This window comes from Botryllus schlosseri, chromosome 13, assembly GCF_051294905.1.
Source record: "Botryllus schlosseri isolate E-star chromosome 13, Bs_hap1, whole genome shotgun sequence".
Lineage (NCBI taxonomy): Eukaryota > Metazoa > Chordata > Ascidiacea > Stolidobranchia > Styelidae > Botryllus > Botryllus schlosseri.
The window spans coordinates 16,616,663-16,639,890 of record NC_137248.1 but is presented as its reverse complement, the minus strand read 5'-3'; the positions used below and the strand labels follow the sequence as shown (position 1 = coordinate 16,639,890).

Sequence of the window (23,228 nt, the reverse complement as noted above, 5' to 3'; positions counted from 1 at the left end):
GCCTGGTCATTTCTATATAGCAGCTCATCTTGAAGTTATTATGGAAAAATGGTTATGTATATCACAGCAGAAAATGGATTTTTGCAAACGTTATTAAGTCATCGTGATTGACTTTACTCATCCAACTTTTTTTCCACAATCGCCCACAAACATGTCCAAACAGCAAAATGTATGTATCAGTATAGGCTATTGACAATTTAGTTATTTATATGAGTCTGCATAGTAGAATACTTCATCTCAGATGGTTATTCTGTTGACGTGAGCTCTGGAGTTTTACTAGTAATGAAGCGAAACTGCCTCATGATTTTCCGAATTAAAAAAAATACAAATTAGGTTATCAAATATTTTGAGGCTTCGCGGACCCCCTGAGAATGCTTCACGGACCCCCAGGGGTCCGCGGACCCCCGGTTGAGAACCGCTGGTCTATGATGACAAATTATCTGGTCCCCCTTCTATCCTGTTTCCTCAGTTATGTGGTCCGGTCCCACTCCGAGGCCGAATTCTTGAAATGAGCAAGATTCGATCCGAAAAACTACGATAAATAATAATCATATACGAGAACCTATTTCTAGTAAACTACAAAAACAGTAAATATCATGCGTTACGGGATCTGGCTATATATTGAATATTGCGATAAAAGAAACATGACAAAACAATCTCAATTTTAAACATAGCGAATGTTTGTATTGACGGCCAGTGGCGTTTGATTGGTAGTTACAACAACCGTGATCATCACTGGGTCAATAGCGATTCTGACCGCATCAAACAAGTACGAATCCGAAAGCGATCTGACTCCGGACCTAACAGAAAATCTATGAATACCGCTAGGGCAAAAAATGAAAAAAAGAATCCGGCCGGATATCCAGTTCAGCCCCGGTCAATGTCCCACTCTAATAGACACCATACTAATGATTTGCAAGAGTACAAAACATCGATAGTTCCGCTGAGGCTCGAACCGGGGCCTTGGAGCCGAAGCAAGGAGCTGGAGCCCCGGAGCCGTGCATTTTCAGCGGAACCGGCGCCCTACTTAGAATCCAAGTGAGACCGGATCCAGATCTTGAGTCGGTTGTTTGAAAAATAGCTGCATCTGGCTGGGAAAAATTATATGTCAGTGAAGAAATACCAATTTGAAATCGTGTGCGTCATTTAGTTTAGTCCGATTGGGCGACAGGGATATATAGAACTAGATATCCCTGTTGGGCGATATCCCTGTTGGGCGATTCTATATTTTTTGATATAGCAGACAGGAGGTGACGAAATAACATCATGCAACGAAGTCATACCAACGGGTCCGCCCGCCCGAATATGTTTAATTATTCGTTACGGGCCCTACAGTTTCCAAGACACCTCACAATGTTCCCCCTTACGTTTTGAAGAGTCTGCGCACACTCACCAACTCACTGCGCTGACCCTTGGGCAACAGTGCGTAACGACTAAAAAAATGTCATAACTTCGGATTTGTTGTGCGCAACGTAGATTTTCTGTGCGCATAGACCGTGTCAGCACTACGCACGTGCGCAGCTTAGAGGGAACATTGCACCTCATTCAGCTCTACCGGTAAATCTGGTAACGTGAGCAGAGAGGACAAGAAATTGATAGCAATATATATGCAATTCCCGATCTTATTGACCGATATTATCATGAATTATCGAACATTTTCACGCTTCGCACTGGCTCGCTAAACAGGACATTTCGTGGCAAAAGCGAACACCGTGATGGGGGTGATCGGTTTATCAGCCTATGGGAGCCCAAGATCCTAGTTTTTCGGGGGGCCTGACGAAGTGTCGTTTCGTTCCTGCCAACGGGCATACGCCCGAAGATGCATAATTATTATTGAGGGGTCCTCCCTTTTTAATCACACATCACTCAGCTCTATCGGTAAATCTGTTTACGTGAGCAGAGAGAGGATAAAAATTGATGTCAATATATATGCAATTTCCAATCATATTGACCAATTCAATCAATAATTAGTGAAATTTTTCGCGCTTCGCGCGCGTAGGCGAGAATAGCTGGCTTAGTAAATGGACACCCAATGTAGATGACCAGTATCAGCAAATAGTGGTTAGCCGAAGGGGGATCTTGGGGCGAAGCCACCCGGTTTGGTTTATCACCCTATGGAGGGCCCAAGACGGACGTTTTTTTTTTGGGGGGGGGCTGACGAAGTGCTGTTACGGCCCTGGTAACGAATTAATTGTACCTACGGGCACGCCCGAATATGTTTCATTATCAATTACGTGCCATTCATTTTCCAATACAACAGCTCACTCAGCGCTACTGGTAAATCTGATTACGTGGGCTGAGATGATAAAAAGTTTATAGCGACATATATATGTAATTACCACCGATTCATTGATGCATTATAGAACATTTGGGCACCTAGGGCGACCAGGTGACACAAACTTTGCTGACCATAGAAATCACGCTACGGGGTTCTTGGGGGCGAAGCCCTCAGAAGTTTGGTTTATCACTCTATAGGTGCGCAAGGCAATCGTTTTTAGGGGGTTGACGTAGTGCTGTTACGGCCCTCCCAGCTCTTACTCATTGTCTTTATTACATTCCTTACAATATGAGGTTGGGGGGCGCTCGAGCACGATAATCTTTGAAAGGGGGCGCTGGAGGAAAAAAGGTTAAGAACCACTGATGTAAACAATTGCTTTCAAAGATATCTTTTAAATTACTAATAATACCTATAATAGGATTTTTATGGACTATCAATCACTGTTATTAGTAACGATACAGATAAGGGGGGCCAGACCGTGCCCAGCAGGCCAAATGTGGCCAGCGAGAAGGTTTTGTGTGGCCTGCGAGGTAATTTTTGAAATTACATATATCATCAGGTTAAATGGCAAGGCCAACCAAAATTTGATTAGCCTGACCGCGAAATTTGATGATGACTAAAACATTCGTTTCGACGCATTGGCATAACCAGGGGCCAGCAACATTCATCGCATATCTTCGTATATGATCATAAAGTAGAATATTCCGTAGCAGATTTATTTGACTTGAAATTTTTCTTAGCACTTCGCATGATTTATAGTCACGTTTCTTGCATTTAGAATTGGAAACCCTCCTAGAATTATAAATACGTATAAATTGCAGAATTGAGTCCAACTATACTCGCAATTAGGAGATAACGTGTCGTCCAACATAGGACTTTGCATGTGCGCTCGAAACGAGATCGTCGGCGATGAAACATTTGCGCAAAATGACAGAGAAACGTTCACTGAAACCGTCGATATTGTTATGTCTAAAACGCCAAATAATCCTGTCCTTGCCACATGAGCCCATTGCTATCCAGAGGCAACCCCCAATATATGCAAGTAATATATTTATTGATCGAATTCATTCAGTACTTTTCAAACAATTTTGTGCTTCGCGCGAACAGGGCATAACTGCACACTGTACAGTTGCACACTGAGCTTTCATGACATAATTGGTATCAATTTTAAAGCGTAGTCATATAAGTCTTGTTTTCAATGTTACGGAATTCGGTTCGTTCTTATCGAGCGACTAAAAAAAAGTTATCTACATTCAAGTTGCCCGCGAAATACTTCGTAAATCTCATGTGCACATGCGCCATGGCCCTTTGGCCGAAAAGGTTGGTCACCCCTGACATAGATAGAATTGAACATTATTTGCAAAATACAATTTAGTTACATAGAGGAAGAAAGCAGCAATATGCATCGTCGCGATGCAGTCACAAATTGATGCAATTTCGGGAATTGTACCAAGATATTGAGACAGAGCAAATGTATCGTCTGGTTGTAAAATCGATGTAGATATAACCAAGCGCTCCTTCCCACTTGACAGAATTAAAAATATTTGTAGTGTAGCTTAGCTGCTTGGGTCGAACAAATGATTAAGAAAGACTGCAAGACCTAGTCCTTGAATACTTGACTGGTTGCATATAGACTAGACATATGCAATTTGACTACTTCCTAAATTTCGTTCATGACCAATGTCTATTAGTAGTGAGCAGAGGTGGTCAAAGTAGTCAAGAAAGCTACTTAAGTAGAAGTAGAAGTAGCGACGAAAAAAATCTACTCAAGTACGAGTAGAAGTACTTCTTCCATAAGCAACCTAAAACTACTTGAAGTAGAAGTAGAATTGACTGACTTTAAAAGTACTCAAGTAAGTCAGTAGTTGTGAAAACGATCCTAATTTGTTCACATGGATTGTATAAAGGTTCAAATTTAGCTATGCCAAAGGTGACGAGCTTGATTCCCATTGATGCATACCAGCAGGCAGGGCCGTAACAGCCCTTCGTCAGCCCCCCCCCCCCCAAAAAAAACGTTGGTCTTGGGCCCCCCAAACCCCCCAAACCCTCCTCATGCAGTACGCTTTTCCCACTAGCCTATTTATAAGTTACGTTAGGGTCCGTATACTGGGTCAGCTTCTCTCGCCTAAACGCGCCAGGCGCGGAAAATTTGCATTATTCATGATTGGATCGGTCGATATGGTCGCGAATTGCATATTCTATATGTTGCTATCAATTGTTATCCTCTCTCTGCTCACGTAATCAGATTTACTGGTAGAGCTGAGTGAGGTGTGTTTGAAAACGTAGGACCCCTCAATAATAATCAAACATTTGCGGGCGTATACCCGTTGGCAGGAACGGAGCAGAACTTCGTCAGGCCCCCCAAAAAACTTGGGTCTTGGGCGTCCATAGCGTGATAAACCTACCACCAATCACGTTGTTCGCTTTTACCACGAAATTAGTCGTACTGTTGAGTGAGCCTGCGCGAAGCGCGAAAATTTTCGATAATTCATGATAAAATCAGTCAATAAGATCGGGAATGGCACATATATTGCTATCAATTTCTTGTCCTCTCTGCTCACGTAATCAGATCCACCGGTAGTGCTGAGTAAGGTGTCCTGGAAAATGTAGGGCCCGTTGGTATGACTCCGTAACATGATGTCATTTTGTCACCTCCTTTCTGCTATATCAAAAAATATAGAATCGCTCAAACGCAGGCTTCTAAACTAAAAGACGCACATGATTGCAAATTGGTATTTCTTCACTGGCATATAATTTTCCCTGCGGGATGGTATTTGTCTTGTGAGGTTCAGATTGCCAAGACAAGAGCATTCGTCGCCAGTCATGTAGGCACCTATTGACAATTAAACCTATGAGTATTTTGTATATATAACGAAGTTTTCGGTCAGCATAAGGGCGGTCCTTTTCGGCCAAGGTTTTCTCGCTGCCGATCGTTCTGGCACACTTCTTGGGGTCTAATGTTATATGGTCTAAAACTTGATATGTCTTGGTGCATCGTGGCGCGGTAATGGCCAACGCCGATATGCCCATTTCTATATATCTTGAATATTTTTTGTTGGGGGAGGAGGACCCGAAAATGAAGATATTTATTTGGCAGCTCGAAATCGCGCGGATCGCGAAAATTTTTTGAAAAAGTTGCATAACTTTTTGAAAAATACTCTATAATTTATGTTAATTCACGAAATAATTTTGGGCCCCCTTTGAGCTCGTCCCCCCCCCCCAATTGGAGGGGTTGGGGTGCGGCAGTTACGGTGCTGCCAGCAGGTATCCAATTTTCGATAGCATAAGCATTCGTCCACATCATGGGATGAAAATGATAGGATTGATATGGAAATGCGATACTTATCCTGTTTTCTCGAACAGCACGTTTTAGAAAATAGCATGGTATGGCGTCATCCCCCATATCATAAGGTCCGTAGTTTAGTCGAAGAGCAATACGGGGAAGTTGTATAGGATACGGTGTAAACACTTTGCGTGATTAGTAAACGTTAATAAGAAAATATGTTGGACCGTAAAAATGCCATATTGTGTAGCTTTATTTCCGGAAATTAAAGGCATTACTACACATGCTTTTATACTTCAACTTATATGTTATCTTATATTATGATACTGGGAATTGAAAATGACACATAAATACTAGTTCTAAAAGTGGAACACGTTTTTCATGCCTTTAGTCCAGAAAGTTTCAAAGGAGGTATGCTGAAACAGCTCTAAAACTAACAATACATGTCAGAGTCCACTTTTCCAGGTTAGGAAGCGCCATGGACATGCTAGATTATACGATATGACAAGTAAATGCTAGATTGCGAAACGTCAGTTTCAAACGTTATGATGAGCCATATATACTGCGATGGATTATTTCATATAGGCGAAGGGCGACAATGTGGTGTGAACTCAGGTATATCTAGTTCTAGATATCCATGTGTGAACGGAATCACGCCAACCCGCTACCTAAATTATATTCATCGATACTTTCATGAAATCATACTGGCAACGCCGTATCCACTGCGCGCGAGGCGCGACGAAAATTCTGGCCTTTACTCAACTTTTATGGAAATTAAATGTTGGTATACTCCGTGAAAACAGCCCCGAAATTCCTCAGGCTATCTTCCTGATTAGAAGATTGAACTACTTCTACTTGACAAACTGAAAATAGCGAAAAGTAAGTAAGTAGATCATAAAATATTATGAAGTAGAAGTAGAAGTAGCAAAAATCAGATCTACTTGAGTAAGTACCAGAAGTAGAGGAAAACTACTTGAGTACTTCGAAAAAGTAGAAGTACTTCGTTACTGACCACCTCTGGTAGTGAGACTGTGTGTGCTTGTAATCAGAAATGTGTGTAATGAGAAAATTAGTGAGATGCATCTCTGTATAAGTTGCTGACTCATACACAAGAGCAACACTTCGATTGTTTTATCTACATTTTAATTATACAGTATGGAATGTATGTCGTGTTCGAATGATTCATGAAAACTGATAAAATATGAAAAGCGGAAGGAAATTTAGAAAGGCAATCTTTCATGCACAGTGAATAATTCGAGCTGTGCCACAATGAAACAATTCCGCATGCCATCGTTAATCATATGTTTGTATATGTGAAATGGTTATATGATAGTCATTTAACCGTCATTGTGGCATATGATTTTGGCATATAATTTTCGTAGTAAATTGGTAATACTGTTGGAGTGGGGGTTCGAGTCGGAGTCGGTATTTATTAAGACTTAGGAGTTGGAGTCGGAGTCGGTACGTCTCAAGATTCAGGAGTCGGAGTCGGAGTCGGAGTTGGAGTCGGAGTCGGCCCATTGAAAATGAGTGGAGTCAGAGTCGGAGTTGGAGTCGGTGGTCAAATTTGCCGACTTCACAGCCATGATATGCCGTGCTTACTCCGTAATTACTGTACTATGGATATTTGTCAAACCCGCAATTTCGTCGTCTGCACAACACCGATGGCCAATTGTGTGGCTCGACAAATAATGATCACGATGCATGTCGCATAGCCGGATTTATGTTTATGTGAGCTGAGCAATTTAACTAATTAGTAATGAGACGAATAGCCTATATAAGCGACGCCAGAGGATACAAACGTGACCTTGCTGCACATGTTGATACCGAAACCGCCCGCCGACAAATACCGTCTCTCTCTGAATTGGTGTTTGTAATTCGAGTTTGTAATTGTGAATGTCCCATACACAACAGTACGTTTCCCGCCCTAGATCATGAAGATAATGCGTATTTGAAAACTGCGTTTTGAAATGGGCGTCGCCATGTCTGCTACGCTCTTTGATTCAACGTATCGCACGATTCAAGATTTCAATTCTGGTACATCGCCAGGGGTTTGAATCACCAGTCATTTCGCTAGCGTGGGCTCGAATCCCATCGCGGCCACCACGCCAGGATACACAGCCTGCACCTCCTGTTGCATAGGGTCACCATATTATGAAAATGTGAAAAGATGGCACTTTTTCAAAAATTTTAGAGTTACAATACTGGAGTAAAATCCCCCTTTCTCGACTTTGTGGTCGGATGAATGAAAAAAATGGTCCTTTTCCGGCTCAATTCCTGGAAGTCACGTCGGAGCGTTAATGGGGCGCTGATTTTCTATATCTCAGTCCAATTGCCACGTACATTCAACCAGTGGTGGCACTACAAATGGGGGGGGGGGTAGCCGAGATTTCCCGGGGGACCCCTATAAGTATGTGATCGTAACTTTCCTTCAAATCTAATAATATTAACTATATATCACCACACGTCAAGGCTTCAACCAGGTGCTGGCCATACTTCCACGCTTATTTGCTATAATCCTTGAAAGAGGCGCCTAAACCGAAGACGCGACTCGGGCGACCGCCCACCTCAAAAGCCACCACTGGTCGTGGTCTGGTGATTCTTGAGGCTGATTAGCAGTGGTGGCCCTACGATAGGTGGTGGGTGGCGGGGCGAGACTTCCGGTGGGGGGCCTATAAGTATGTAACTTCCGCCTCTGGGGGCTACGCCACCCAGACCCCTACTTTCGCATCTATTGGTACCAACTTAATATTAGTGCCCGATATGGAACTGGATTACGTGCGACGATGTGTATATCACATTATAACACGACTTTGAAGCAGGCCGGAATGTTGAATTACTCGCGCTCCTGAGCCTACTTCTATCATGCATAGTCAAATTATAGAAGAAGTGAACCAGTCAACTATAGCTCATGCCTCCATGTTGAAGATGTATGGCATGCAGCGTCAAATAATAGAATAGCGATGCATCCGCTGCAGGTTTAATAGACCCAAACTAATCTGGAAAGCTATCGGCTGACATTAGTAATGAGCCAGCACACCACGTCAAGGTTTGAGCCAGGCGCTGGATTAGGTCGTATCTATTATTGCATGGTTTCAGTGATAGACTACATCAAAACTGAGTACCTCTACCGCATGCAGATACTTGATGATTATCGCGATATGGGACTTGGGGACTTGTCTAACAAATGCAGAGGGCGGATTTCGACTATGGGGCCTGGGTGACCTCCCACTCCCCCCCCCCCATAGCCGCCACTGCATTCAACCAAAATCCTCTAAAAATGAGGAAAAGTTTTTTTTTGAAAAAGAGGACATTTAGGCGTCCTCCGAGGACGTATGTTGCACCACGAAACGATGTCGACACACGACAAACGTTTATCACGGAAGAGACGTCCTAACAGCACGAGTAGTCGTTTTATATGAGGCAATCAAATATACGGCGCAATCAGATAACTAATCATTAGCCTACTAATTGACATGAGCCGAGTTTCGGCTCCAGTATAACAGAAACACTACTGCGCATGGAATTCGCGAGTGATATTAGCCGCCAGCGTGACAGTAACTTAAATTCGACGATTTTCAAGAGAGGGGGTCCGAGCCCCTAAACCCGAAGACGGCATTGTCTTTACCTCTCAAAGACACGTTTATACTGCCACGAGAATAATTATTTTGGCCGTGATGAAAATTTACCAACAAGTCGCTGCAATATTGAGCAATTCAATACAAAAATAGATATTTGGCAAAGAGCCATATCTTACAACCCAAAGAGCCATATATGGCTCGCTAGTCATAGTTTCCTGACCACTGCCCTATGATGTACGATACACCCGGTTGAAGAGCCCTGGTCTATCCTCTAAGGGCACTAGACGGAAAGCAAGACTCGAACAACGTTGCAACACCGATATCAGCTTCTATTTGGTAGTATCAATGATTTTATAGAAACATTTCATCAGTAAAATGCAACTCAGAAATCACGCGGACTTAAGTTTCAGAATGAACCTGTCATCCAGTAAACAACGCTACAGGGTTCGATTTTTACTTCACGGAGGTCGATGGCATGGCGATGCCAGAATATCTAGATTTGAGGGGCAATAGACATAGTGTACGCTATTTTGCTAATATAAAGAGCAATGAGTTGATTCGATAATATTGCGATTTCATTCATGGAACAAATTTCTTGAAAATATGCTGATTTCGCATATAAAAAGAGTAGATAAACGTCAATAGACGTTGATCGTAAAACTACATTTGGGAATCTCGTTCATTTCTCATATGCTGGTGTGAACTGAGAAGCAGGTCCATGTCGCTATATTAGCAACATACGTAGTCAATAGATACGCTATGCAAATATCCAGAACCCAATCTACAATTTAGTTGCCATATTCTTCAACACATTGCGTTGTATTTTCCCCGTCGCTGATTTCGGAATAGTTTTGACAAATTCCACGCCACCACGCAGATGCTTATATTCCACAAGATTCTCTGAAGGGGCAAGCTCGGTTGAAAAATGGAAGCGGGAAATCGAACATCGTATCTCAGTCATAACGAAACCCACCTTCAACTATTTTGTGAACGTCATCGATTGTTAGTGATGGGTCACTCGGCACAACAAAGGCCTTCGGGAGTTCTCCGCACTTCTCGTCGGGAATCCCAATAACACCGACGTCCGCGACTTTGAGGTGGGAGATTATTACTGATTCCAGCTCAGCGGGAGATACCTGTTTCCGTCGGGCAAATTACAAATCACGCCGTATTTCCAGATGACGTACCACGGTTACCTTTTATAATCTCCTTCAGTCGGTCGACGACGAATACGTTACCATCGGCATCGTTGTGACCGAGGTCACCCGTCCTGAACCATCCTTCCACGTCGAATGCGGCGGCGTTTGCTATCCTTTTGTCATCTGAACAAGTGTGGAAGTTTGAATCGATGTCGAACTGAAAAATTCTTTTATTACTCCAAGAGATATACATGTGAAATCGTCAGATAGCCTATTTGGCACCTAATCAACCCACATTTTTGAATCGCGTCGCATAAAATTTTGCGGATTTGCATAATCTTGAAGGCTACATATGTGTATATATATATATTTCACCTACGTACAGAAATAAGACATTAAATTTGAAGAAATAGTTCCCATACCCTTTACTGTATTACTTGAACCGAAATTGTCATGTAGTAGTCGCAGCAATTGCGACAAACTAATAGAATCGAAGCAGTGAAAGACGATGGAAGGGTATTCAAATTTCTCTCAAATAGCAAAACCATTCGTGACAGGCTTTCTGATGCAGAGAAGAAGAATCCCGGACTAGATGTATGTATATAAATATATCATTCGAACATCATATCAAAGGAGCAACATACTTGGGCACTGTGGACACGTATCTCTCCGTTGGTTCCAACGGGACATTCCTCTTCTGTCGCTATGTCGGTGGTCTAAAAGCATAAATTATGAATACGAAAGCAAACTGTGGTGAAAAGTTTTGTTCATGTTCACCTTCATTTCAAAACCAGGAATAATTTTTCCCGAGGACCTCGCAGAATTTTCGTCCGTAACGACACCCATCGAAATCACACCAACTTCAGTCATACCGTATGCTGAAATTTAAATATGTAGGGGTAGGAATATATATGTAGACAGGTTACTGCATTTTTTTTTAAATTTTCGAACCATACTATTTAAACCAGGCTACAGACTTACAATTAAGTGCTCGAAGGAGAGAGATCAAGTGAGACGTTATATTTCATCAAATCGAAATACATTGGGTAGCACTTGCGGTAGATGTGTTAGTTTTTGTTTTGTATTTGCCTACACCCTATTCATTGGTTCTTAAACTCTTCATACAGCGACGCGAATCTGAGTTTTAGTGGCATCTCGCGACCCAAGCCTCACACATAAAAAATAATGCATTTTAATGCTACGGGCATGTATGACATAGAGAACGCTCAGACGACAGTTGTACTCAAAGCAGCTATGAAACATTTTTGACGCACGCCATTTCAAATTGAAGTGAAAAATTTTCCTCTGCGGGTCGCATTTGTATAACTGTGTACTTAGATTGCAAGGGGACGGGATTATTTGGTGCCGATCATTTCGACGACCGGACATATCAATATCCAAGGTTTTGGCCAACCAAGAACGGTCATTTTTGGTGAAGGTTTTATCGCCGATGGTCTGTTTGTCATCGCACTTTGCCCATCCCTTCGACCAACCAACGGTCGTTTTTGACTAAGGTCTTATCGCAGCAGATCATGTTAGCACCGCACCTTTCTTCTCCGCATGTTGGATAAAACTTCATGCCTTCATTTGCTTCGGCGCAGAAGGGGTTGGCCTCGATATACTCGTGTATCATAGTCCTACACCCACTCGTTGCACAGCACAATTTAAAAAAATATCACACACATATTAATAGATCGCTCATCACTCATAGCCTCCGCGACCCATAATTTGAGAAGCCCTGCGCTATTGGAATGGATTTTTGTTAGAAATTCCGTAAGGGTAACGATATACTCCTATTGAGAATAACCATTACTAATTTAGCAAACCCGATCTCAGTATTCATCAAGCTGACCATGGGAGATTGTTCTGGTCATAGACAGGCTATTTCTAAAACTTGCTGCGGGCTATGAAAAATGGACTCGCGGGCCAGGGATGTTGTTTGGACATGGTACTATGCGTTGAATACTGGATCTGGTAAATGTAACTGTTTATTTCTTGGGGCGTAATTACCTCAGCTGTTATTGCTCGTCATGAGCGTATTCCACTTTTCATGTGCGACACCATCAGATCGCTAATAATAAATTTCTTTATATACCTGTTTTTGGCTGTGTTATAGGTTGAACAATTTCATGATTTGCTTTTTGATAGATTATACATACTGTCATGACACAAACTATAGCAAATTGCGCACAGAAATGTCTTGAGAAATGAATGGATGATTTATTACTTAAAAAATTCTGATCCCAATGTTTTCCGTCTTATGCTAGGGAGAAGTGAGGAACGAAGGCTTCAAATAACGCTGGGCATGCACATAGAAAATCGGGTAGGGGAACAGTGCTGATGTGCTACCCAGACGAACAAGTTTCCATATTCATTGGAAAAAGTCTCTCAAATTGTGATTCAACGAGAAAATACTCCTCCTAATCCTTGATTCCTGCTAGAAAATTCCATTTGGACAAGAAACTCTTTCATTATTTGAATGTCTTTGTTGTGATTACATCATGATGAATGATATATTATTTTGCATGGAATTTAGCTCGAACTTACATGATAATTGAATGCTTGGGTCGCGAGACTTCGGGCTATTTTTTTGGTTGCGATATGGGATGATTCAGACGACCTCTCGGGGTTTACTCATACGTGAAATGTTTGTAATAGTATTACAAATTATATGAAAGGTAACGGCATCTAAAGGAGTAGAAGAAAGAAAATAAAAATGGTGGCATATTCTGAACCACAATTTATTGCAACAGAATTGGAAGATGACAGGCAACCATGGTAATATTTGTAAAATCCATCACAGACAATCCAAGAATGTCGTATCAGCGCATTTTCCTAATGGTGTGACTGAGTCGTATTTCTCTTGAGTGCGTCAGCATTACACGAGTATGAGTAGCATATATATTTTTATTTAACGAAGTTCTAGTATTATCATAGTGATGAGTACACAGATTTGGTTTTTATTACGAATATCCCCAATAACCATTTACCTGCGATGAATGCGACTTCGTATTTGTTTTTTACTCTTTGTATCACTTCCGGTGCTTGTGCAGCTCCACCACTCAAAACAACTTTCAGAGAAGACAGATCATATTTTGTATTGTTGGTTGTGTTAACCAGCTCGATTAGTGTGGGTGGAACACAGGTGATGAACGATACCTAAAAATATTTCGATATCAATGCGGTAGAACAGTCGATGCAGTGAATCTTGACGGACATATATAACACCCCTGCCTGCCTACGCCACCACCACTAGAACGCCTGTTTTGATAAAAGAGATAAACTTGAATATTTTTAAATGATGAAACCCGGAATATTCACTCAACTCTCAAAGTAATACTTTTTGCAGTCAAGAAGTTTCCGACCATTGCTACATAGCAGTGATCTCAGCCCGTGCACCACTGCACAAGGGTGCGCCAAGATTTAATTTGAATTACAAAGAGATTCATTTGTTATAGTTGTTTTTGTATTCAGATGATAATTTTACAAACTGCATATGAGCAATAATTTTCATAAATATCGATACATTGCGGGAATTCCATTACTTTAGAAACGGATATGAATGGTAGAAACTATGCCTTGAATCAATCACCATGCTGCACACTCATCGGATGTTTTAATCTAGTAATACATATTTCATGCAGAGATTACGGGTAAGGGTAATAATATTTATGAGAAAGGCTTTCAAAATTACTTGTCGCTAGGAAGCAAACTCGTTCCAGGACCAGACCAATAATATGTCGCAGAATTATTTAAACACTGTTAGTGGCGCAATTTATCTTTTATTATCTTTCAATCGGTTGATGCCGCCTCCCACCTTGTACTTTTCTATGTTTTGGAACATTCGTTCGACATCATTTTCCTCTTCCATCACGGTTTTGATGCCTTTTATGGTGTTCCCAAGTATAACGCCAAATCCTTCAGTATGATACATCGGACGATCAAGGTAAATAATCTGCGACGGGTCCCTTTCCACAAAACTAATTTAACAATTATCGGCAGTGTTGGGATCAAGTCACTACCTTCGAGTCACGAGTCATTTCAAGTCATTGGACATTTTGACTCGAGTCAAGTCAAGTCAATCGATTTTCGAAGGTGACTCGAGTCAAGTTAAGTCACCCGTTTTTTGGAGGTGACTCGAGTCAAGTCGAGTCAAGTCAAGTCAAGTCACGAGTCAAGTCACAATTCAAGTCAAATTGTATTTCGAAGTATGAATGATGATTCAAAGCCATCACATTTTGCGAAGTGTGTGAAAGACAGATGAATTGGTCATCTATCTTCAGTCAAATAACGAATATAAAGTTAAATAAACATGCAAAAAGACATTGCATCGCCCACGCACACGTACAACTGCTATTAGAATACGTGAGTAGATGTACAGTTACATGCTACAGTCACTTATAATCAGCCAAAATATAGGACCGAATACGAAGCCCCGAGAAGTTGAAACAAATTGATTTGGTACAATAGCCTGCACTACCCATCTACGCATCCGTAAGAATATAAACGCACAGACTATATTTGTTCGATTTAAATCATACAAGAGGTTTGGCAAAACTGAGCAAGTGAGCAATGCGCAACGTAAGCATTGAGCCGTCTAAGAAACTGAGACACATTGCTATTAGATTTATCTGCTACTGGTACGACAACGTAAACTGTGATCGTTTCGTTTGCGGTCAAATTATTTGTGATGTAACAATGGAGGATCAGTGTAACGTACAATCAGTGAATGACTGATTGTTCTCACAAGTGACACCGGCGTATCTTGAACAATCCGAACATACACAAGATACATTGATTTAATCGACACTGTTTACTTAATGACTTGAAATTGACTCGTAAATTTTGCTCCGAGTCACGAGTCAATGCAGATTTCTGAAGCTCCGAGTCAAGTCAAGTCAAGTCATTTTTGCAAAGTGACTCGAGTCAAGTCAAGTCATACGAAAAAGTTGACTCGAGTCTGACTCGTGTCAAGTCATGAGTCGAGTCATCCCAACACTGTCGGCAAGTAAGATCATCACGTTGTATATTGTCAGTTTTGCATATACTTACCATTTCATCGACGCGGCAGCTACGTAACATTTGTGAGTCATAGCTATGCATTTTGGGAGGCCGGTTGTTCCGCTTGAGTGAGCTGCAATAGCGATATCATTTTCCGTGTCAATGTGGACCTCTCGCACCGATTCTACAAGTATATAAATATATTGATTATATCGATTACTTTGAATCAGGCTTATTGTTATTGATTGGCCAAACCACAATCAGTATACCACTGTTCGCGCAGCTTAATACTTGCTCCACAGTCATGAATTCGTTGCTTCGTCCGACGACGATGATTTTCTAAGAAGGCAGAAACAACTTGATAAGTTAGCATGTTTCGCACGATTGATCAATTTATGTTGCCGTTCCTTGCATTGCACTGAAATCGACTGCGGCAGATAATAGCCTTCACATCAATTATATTGCTGTCATGCAGGTCTTACCACTGTTGGGACTAGGGCTGCATTTAAAACAAACGCTGTTTTAAAACACTTTGTTTAAAACATGTTTTAAACAGTGTTTACAAAGGCCTTTAAAGAAAATGTTGTTTTTTTAAGTTGTAAAATTATGCCATAATTGAGTAAATACTTTCCAAAAACATGTTGTATGAGCCTACGGACAATTACCACCCGATATAGCCGACGTATATCGACATGGGATGGTTGGAACCCTCAGAATAGTCAGTTCAACAGAAATGGTACAGATATTTCGTCAAAGGAGCTATATTTACCCTATATTTTCCTTTGTCAATGTCAATCCAATGTAACATCTCGATGGAATATTCGAGACGTCATGGCTTTAAAAAAAAACAAAAAATAAAAACGTGTTTTAAATTAGTGCCTTGTTTTAAACATGTCTGTTTTACTTTTGTTTTAAATGCAACCCTAGTTGGGACAATGTCACTACCTTCAAGTTAAAATCATATCGAGTCATTGTAAATATTTACTCGAGTTATGTCAAGTCACACAATTTTTAAGATAAATCGAGTTACGTGAAGTCATTAGATTTTCGGAGGACAAGTCGAATGAAGTCACAAGTCAAGTCACGAACTCATGTCGAATATTCGAAGTACGAGGCGTTATTCCAGCCATTGAATTTCGCCTGATGATTGCAGTACAGATTGAGTCGCTATCAAGTTTGAATTGGGTACCTAATATAGAGTTGATTGTACCTTTAACAGGGTGTTGTATACATAGCCTACTTAAGTCTGCTAAACTACGACCATAACTAACAGTCAAACATATGATAGAATAGAAAATCTCGAGAGTAGGAAGAAATTGATATGATGAAATACATAAATAATACACCTGCACATACATACGAAAAATAATAAAAATGAAAGTTTTAGATAGAAATGTTAACAAGTATTGAATTGAGTTTGCATGAAGCGACAAAACAAGTGTCTAACGCTAAATTCCTAAATTGCGGCCTGTGAAGCCTTCGGAAGGCCTCGGTCTACCGTCCAAGGGATCTATATGTAACGCGAAAGAAAATCGTAAGGTCGAGGCCAAAATGTTGAGTATTGAAATCTTGATTTGCGATATACTGTGGGTTGTGGATTGATCAACCCGGGTAGTAAATGAGAGCCCCCAATTAGGGATGTAGCTCAATGACTATAGACCAGTGGTTCCCAACCTTTTTGTCTTCATTCCCCACTTCAGATTTATTCTGATCCTTCATTCCCCACCAGGACCGTAACAGCACTTTGTCAGCCACGCCAAAAAAAACGTAGGTCTTGGGCCCCCAGAACCCCTCAACCCCGCTGAGCCTGCACGCTTTCCCCCTGCAAATTATCAACTACATTGGGTTTAATGTTTAATGCGTCGACTTATTTCGACTAAACGCACGAAGCGCGAAAAAATATAATTCGTGTTTGAATCGTCCATGATGATCGGGAATTGCATATAATTTGCTATCAAATTTTTATCCCCTCTTTGCTCACGTAAGCAGATTTACCGGTAGAGCTGAGTGAGGTGTGTTGGGAAAGATAGGACCCCTAAATAATAATTTAACATCTTCGGTCGGACCCGTTGGTATACTGACTTCGTTACATTATGCTACTTCGAAACCTTCTATATCTGCTATGTCAAAAGATATGGAAATCGCCAAAACTAAAAAGCACACACGATTTCAAATTGGTATTGCTTTACTGGCATATACTTTTTGCCTGCGGGATGGCATTTGTCCTGTGGGGTTCAGATCGCCAGGACAAGAACATTCGGCGCCAGCCATTTAGCCAATTACACATATATGTATATTGTATATAGCAGGGGCGGGCAACATACGGCCCGCGGGCCGGATCCGGCCCGCGACGGGATTTTGTCCGGCCCGCGGACAGTTTCCCGTCTTACATGATAATGTGGCCCGCGGCACCGGTCTGCCGAGATTTCCCACTTCTTGCTTAAACGTCTGATTTCAGTGCCTGTAGGCAAGTCCGTAAATGCCGCACCTCAAACCCCCGAATTGGGAGGAGTCGAGCTCGAAGGGGGCCAAAATTATTTCGCGAATTTAAATGAATTTTGAAGTATTTCTTTAGAAATTTATGCAACTTTTTCAAAAAATTTTCGCGCTGCGCACGATTTAATGTTGACAATTACCTTCATTATTGAGTACCCTTATCCCAACAAAAATACGCACAAATAATAGAAATGGAGACTGGCGTTGGCCATTACCGCGCCACGACGCACCAAGACATATGAAGTTATAGGCCATACTGCAACATGCGACTCCAAAACGTGTGCCATATCGATCAGCAGCGAGAAGACCTTGGCCGAAAAGGACTGCCCTCGTGCTGACCGAAAACCTTAAATATATGTTTAAATGTCCATTGGCGCCTAAATGGCTGGTGGTGTGATCTGCATGAATGCAGCTAATTATGCACGCATATCGATTCGACTATTCGGATTTTATATTGCATAAACAGTCGGTCGGTTTTGTATTTGATGAATTGACTCTCCAACACCGTTGCCAATTCGATTATTGCTCGCTGTTTGATGACACAAAGAGGGTACTGCACGTTTTGTGACTTTCGTTTGATATCAAGAACTAAACTGTACAGTGTTTTACATTGTTAATTCGAGTATACGAATACGAATTCCCGGCGATGCCAAAACTGCCAAAATAAAATCTGAAAACCGCCAAAAATAAGCTGCATTTGGTATTTTGGCATATGCCAAAAACAACACGGCCTGACTATAGGGGTTCCCTGAACCGGTATCAGGGGTTCCCGGTATAGGTCAACTCACACACTCAACTCATACATATGATTTGTGATGATACGACAGTCTTGGTCATCGTTGGTACGTGGTGTGCAATGGTGAGGTTGGAATTTGAAATCGAAGTCCAGTCTTTCTGAAATGCCAAATCTATCCCCAATATTTCATAAGCTCTTTGTAGTCAAACAATTGGTAGCACGTTTGGATTACGACCGAACAATATACGATAACAGTTTTCAAGGTGAAGCCTCGCATTTCGGAACTGGTGTCTGAAACAGCAGATTTGCAATGAATATATATTCATTATGTTTTTTGTTTTGTGTGTGGAAATCAATATCGTAATGGTTTCGTTCTTTAAACGCTATGTTGATGCACGGTTCATGTTGTGCACCGGCAATCTATAGTAACGTTTAGATGTGAAGCTCAATGTCCATCGCGGTAGATTTTTTCTTTAATGACTCATCCAAAATTAGTGGTTGGGAATGTTGCCAGATTAGCGTAATTGTTCCGCTGGCAAGTTATAAGGTTAAGAACAACTGATCTAAAGTGACTATTGTCGTCACTGCGTTACAGAGGCCAGCAAGTAAAATGCAGATATATTAGAATGTAACCAACGAGTCGGTGTATATGTAGGCTTCTTCGGAATATTGGACAGTGTACGTACGTCCATGTCGGTATCCTCCGCTAGATAGGCAATGGCAGGGCAAATATGTTGGCCTTGGCGTGAAGTTAAGATTTGCGTATTTGAAATTTAGGTGGGATACGCTTGTGTTGCGTTTATTTATTTCGGACGGATTATAATTATCAAGCTGATTCCCTTTATTGGGCATAACTGATTCTGCATAAGGGTTGGTCGGTGCAAGACTGCGCAATGCACCACTCTGAATTTAGCATGATAAATTATATTACCTCAATTGATGTAATGTCCTCTTGCAGCGACTTAATAGTTTCAATTATCTTTTCCACAACAAATATTACTCGCGGTTGAGTTATTGAAAATTGTTGTACGATCTCGTCTGCAGAAATGAAATGAAAAGTCAGCTTTACGGTAGGGATTAATTGATATTGTTGCACATTGTCTGGCGTTGTTGGGATAAATATATAAAATAGCGATAAAAGAAAATAGATTAAATCAAGGCCACTTGTATATACATTATTTACTTACAAAGTTCCGGATCAAAAGCAATGATCCTCGCCATTGAATTGTTCAATGATGTGACGAATTACCAACTAATTCGTTCTCGGATGGGCGGATTGATTTAACAGTGGACCCGATTGATTATGATATCTGATGAGGTGAGCTTAGATTTCTGAAAATAAAAGGCACAGACTGTTCCATAACTCAGTAGATTAATTCCAATGGTAGAATCACGATGGATGTATATGTCTGCATACTTTAAAAATAGCAATGTGAACAAACACGACACCAGAATTAAGTCCATTTACACTATGCAAGTATTATTATCAATTTACAGTAGGGCTACACAACAGGAGGACTGTTGCACGAATACCGATCCTCATCTTTCCCGGTATTTAGTGAGATTTTAAACAAAACCAAATCCGTTCTTTCTGATTAGCGCCATACTAACACTTGCGAGTCAGCGATTTCAAACATTAATTTTATAAAGAAATCAGATTACTCATCTACATGTAGTGAAAACCTCCACCACTCCCTTCAACTTGCCCTCCGTACTTTAGAATCGAGAATTAAATAACTAGCGAGAAATGAAAATGCTCGATTCTCCTACTAGCTGTGACTAACTGAACAATAAATACATTAGGCTTATTGTTTTACCAATAACGCTTTACAGGATTTTGTATACGCAGTTTTACCATATCACATTCCTATGGCTGTAAATTATTTCAGGAGATATAAGTAAAGCACCAATGCAAATTTTAAACATTTGCAACTGGAGTGGAGTAACCTTCATTTTAAAAAAATCTCCAGATAAGATTCAGTGTAAATGCCCAGACTATGTACGGAAAAACAGTTGATATGCGCGGTCTATTAACCATGACATATTAAATTATAAAAACCGCACGAAATAAATTTAAAAATGTGACTAGAGGAGCGAATGAAGGTTTTTGAAATATCAGGCCATGCCACGGCATATCTAACAATTTTAAATTGGAATTTCTTCGTGCCCCGCAACATTGTAACTGCGGATCGTACATTGCTCGTGTGACCCAGGATGCACACCCGGGTTCTGTATATCTATTTACTTCTGGTTAGCGTTAGAGGTAGCTTATTGCTCAAGCTTACATTACGCGTACAATTATATCGCGCAATGCGCAATTATTTGAAATAATCATGGCGCGATGCTCATAGCTGCGTTGCAGGGATGGTACGAATCCCTGATAGGTTTTGGTTCGTATGAACACTAACTTCGATAAATGGTTCGCTGGTAACCCGAACGTGAACGGAGAAGCTCTGACGTAAGGTGGCGTCACAATATTAATTGCAAACACTACTTTTTCCATCAGGATATAACTATGTACGCTACATGCGGTACAATACTATAATGCTATACAATAGTTCTCGAAAACGTAATAATATCATGTCGTCATATTGCCATTCCAAAGTATGATGTCTTCACAATGACTATATCCAAAATCGGGATCTTCATCCATAACATCTCCATCAACATGACAATGATTATTCATTCCCAATCAGTGTGACTTCTACTTTTCGCTTTCAGATACCAGTTCAAAATGCGAGTGCTTCGAAAGTGTCATCGTATTGTTCGGTCGAAATGCAACACCGTGAGACCAATCGCTTAATTATAAATGAGCTTATAGATATTGAAAATAGAATTTTCATCTCAAAAGAACCATGTTTTGATTCCGAGTCCCAATCTCTCCTGCGTACGCCATGATACCTGCGGCCCGTGATAGGCGAGACGGGTGCATCACCAAAAAACAACATGCGAGTGTGTCTTGACCTCCGCGGAACCCCTGAGACTGGCTCGCGGAACCACTGTTTTGCGAGGACCACCTGTTAAGAACCACTGGTATTTATTTATTTAATTTGAGGGATATTACATTCCTGAAACTACTCGTCGAAGTTATCCGAAAACTGTGTTGTTTAGAATTTTCTCTATTCCACCTGTTTATTCCGGGAAGAGGAGTATTGGCAAGTCATTCTGCCTTTCTAAGCACTCTCCTATATCTATATAATGATTGGTGCGAGTTTTTGATGCACTCACATCGTGAAAAGGTTGCACTTAATTTTAGCGACAGCTCTAGTAAAAAGTTGCCTTTAAAAAATAACAAGGGTCAATCAATACTGCACTTTGACGACAAGAAAACAATTGTCGTAGCTGACATCTACCACTGTACCCTCATTCAATCAATCCTGGAAGCATTCTTGCAATCTCACATACACCTCCTATACTTTACTATCACTGTGCCCCTAAAAGATGACCGGTACATTTTAAAGTCTAAGATTCTAAGTTCAAAATATTACTTGGCGTGAAAATGATTAGCAGGCCGCACAAAAGTCTCAGTCGGGCCGCTGGATGGACATCCCAGGTTTAGTTTGAAATGTTAAAGCTTCTTGCCATAACAGAACTGCACTTTTATAAATACCCAATTTAACTAACCTATCTCAACAAAACTTGAGCTCGAAAGACTACACACAACTTTTTTCAGTTTGTGCGGGCTTGGCTAAAATACAAGCCATACTTCCACTTATAAATTAGTTAGGGCGCTGTCATGCTGCGCTGTCATGCTCGGCCAGGATTCTCGAGCTTCTGGCTTGCTAGACAACTGTTGTGTCATAGATAACATTGCGATGCAGCTAATCCGTCACGTAACTCTTTGTTATGCAAATAAAAGTGAATAAAATTATACTAGAAATAGTTAGAAATCTTTTTTTGAATTATTCCTTCACATTTTCGCAACAATTGATAAAAGAAACAGGAAAATATAAACATCACTCTACATAAATCTCGAGTAGCCTATCTGTAGGATGCTGCCGGAAGATGTGAAAAAAGTTACGAAGTTGCAAAAACTTGCCCTAATAATGGTGGTAGTCAATAATCATAATGCACTTGGTGTCATTCGTAGCATGAGCCACACCGATATTAGAAAACCTCTTAACATGGAATGATATGGAGCAATAATTATGACGCCTGGTTCGTCCCAGTTTTGTGCTGAATTTACTTGTTTTACTGCCAGCGTTACACAGCGTGTGAAATTCCTGGTAAATATGATTGACTTTTGATCACAGATTTGTAGATGATCGGAACTTTCTTTCATTCCACAAAAAAAGTACAAAGGTAGAACCAAGCAATGTTCATTTGCGGACGCAAACGTGAAGCGAACGTTTGCATTATACCTACTGCGTTGAGAGTCATATCTTCATCATCGAGCTGTACTAACTTTCGTCTCGGTTTTCAACTGATATACCAACTGAACACTCACAAATATCAGTTCACTAAATAATAGTAACGCATCTGTCTATCTATCTACACAGTTCATTTTAATAACGAACAGAAGTATCCATTTCAATTAACATTCAAAGAATCGCGATGCGCCATAATCGTGTATTTTATCTGTAGTTACTATATTGTTACATCCATAGGCGCCGAGTTACGGGGTGGCGGGGTGGCACAGCCACCCCATGACACAATTATGGGGTGGCGGCCACCCCATGCAAAATGCTTAAACGCCCGCCGTCTAATCTGTCAA

At 40.9% G+C, this 23,228-nt stretch overlaps 1 protein-coding gene across 1 annotated transcript; it reads right to left on the bottom strand.

Annotated features, from left to right (window-relative positions):
- Positions 1 to 9,795: 9,795 nt before the first annotated feature.
- LOC145454276 (uncharacterized) lies at positions 9,796 to 14,215 on the bottom strand. The gene is made up of 7 exons (XM_080332272.1): positions 14,099 to 14,215; positions 13,272 to 13,440; positions 11,059 to 11,159; positions 10,926 to 10,997; positions 10,335 to 10,498; positions 10,116 to 10,288; positions 9,796 to 10,042 (listed from the first exon to the last, which is right to left on the bottom strand). Exons 1-7 carry the CDS (start codon positions 14,213 to 14,215, stop codon positions 9,924 to 9,926), a joined length of 915 nt encoding a protein of 304 aa, XP_080188398.1. The 3' UTR covers positions 9,796 to 9,923.
- Between the last annotated feature and the right edge of the window lie 9,013 nt (positions 14,216 to 23,228).

Excerpts from the sequence above, each read along its gene's own strand:
- LOC145454276 (XM_080332272.1), bottom strand. The coding sequence starts at position 14,215 with ATGTATCATACTGAAGGATTTGGCGTTATACTTGGGAACACCATAAAA. Across the intron at positions 11,160-13,271 it reads CGAAGTCGCATTCATCGCAG|CATACGGTATGACTGAAGTT; the intron begins GTAAATGGTTAT and ends TTTAAATTTCAG. Across the intron at positions 10,998-11,058 it reads TTCCTGGTTTTGAAATGAAG|ACCACCGACATAGCGACAGA; the intron begins GTGAACATGAAC and ends TTATGCTTTTAG.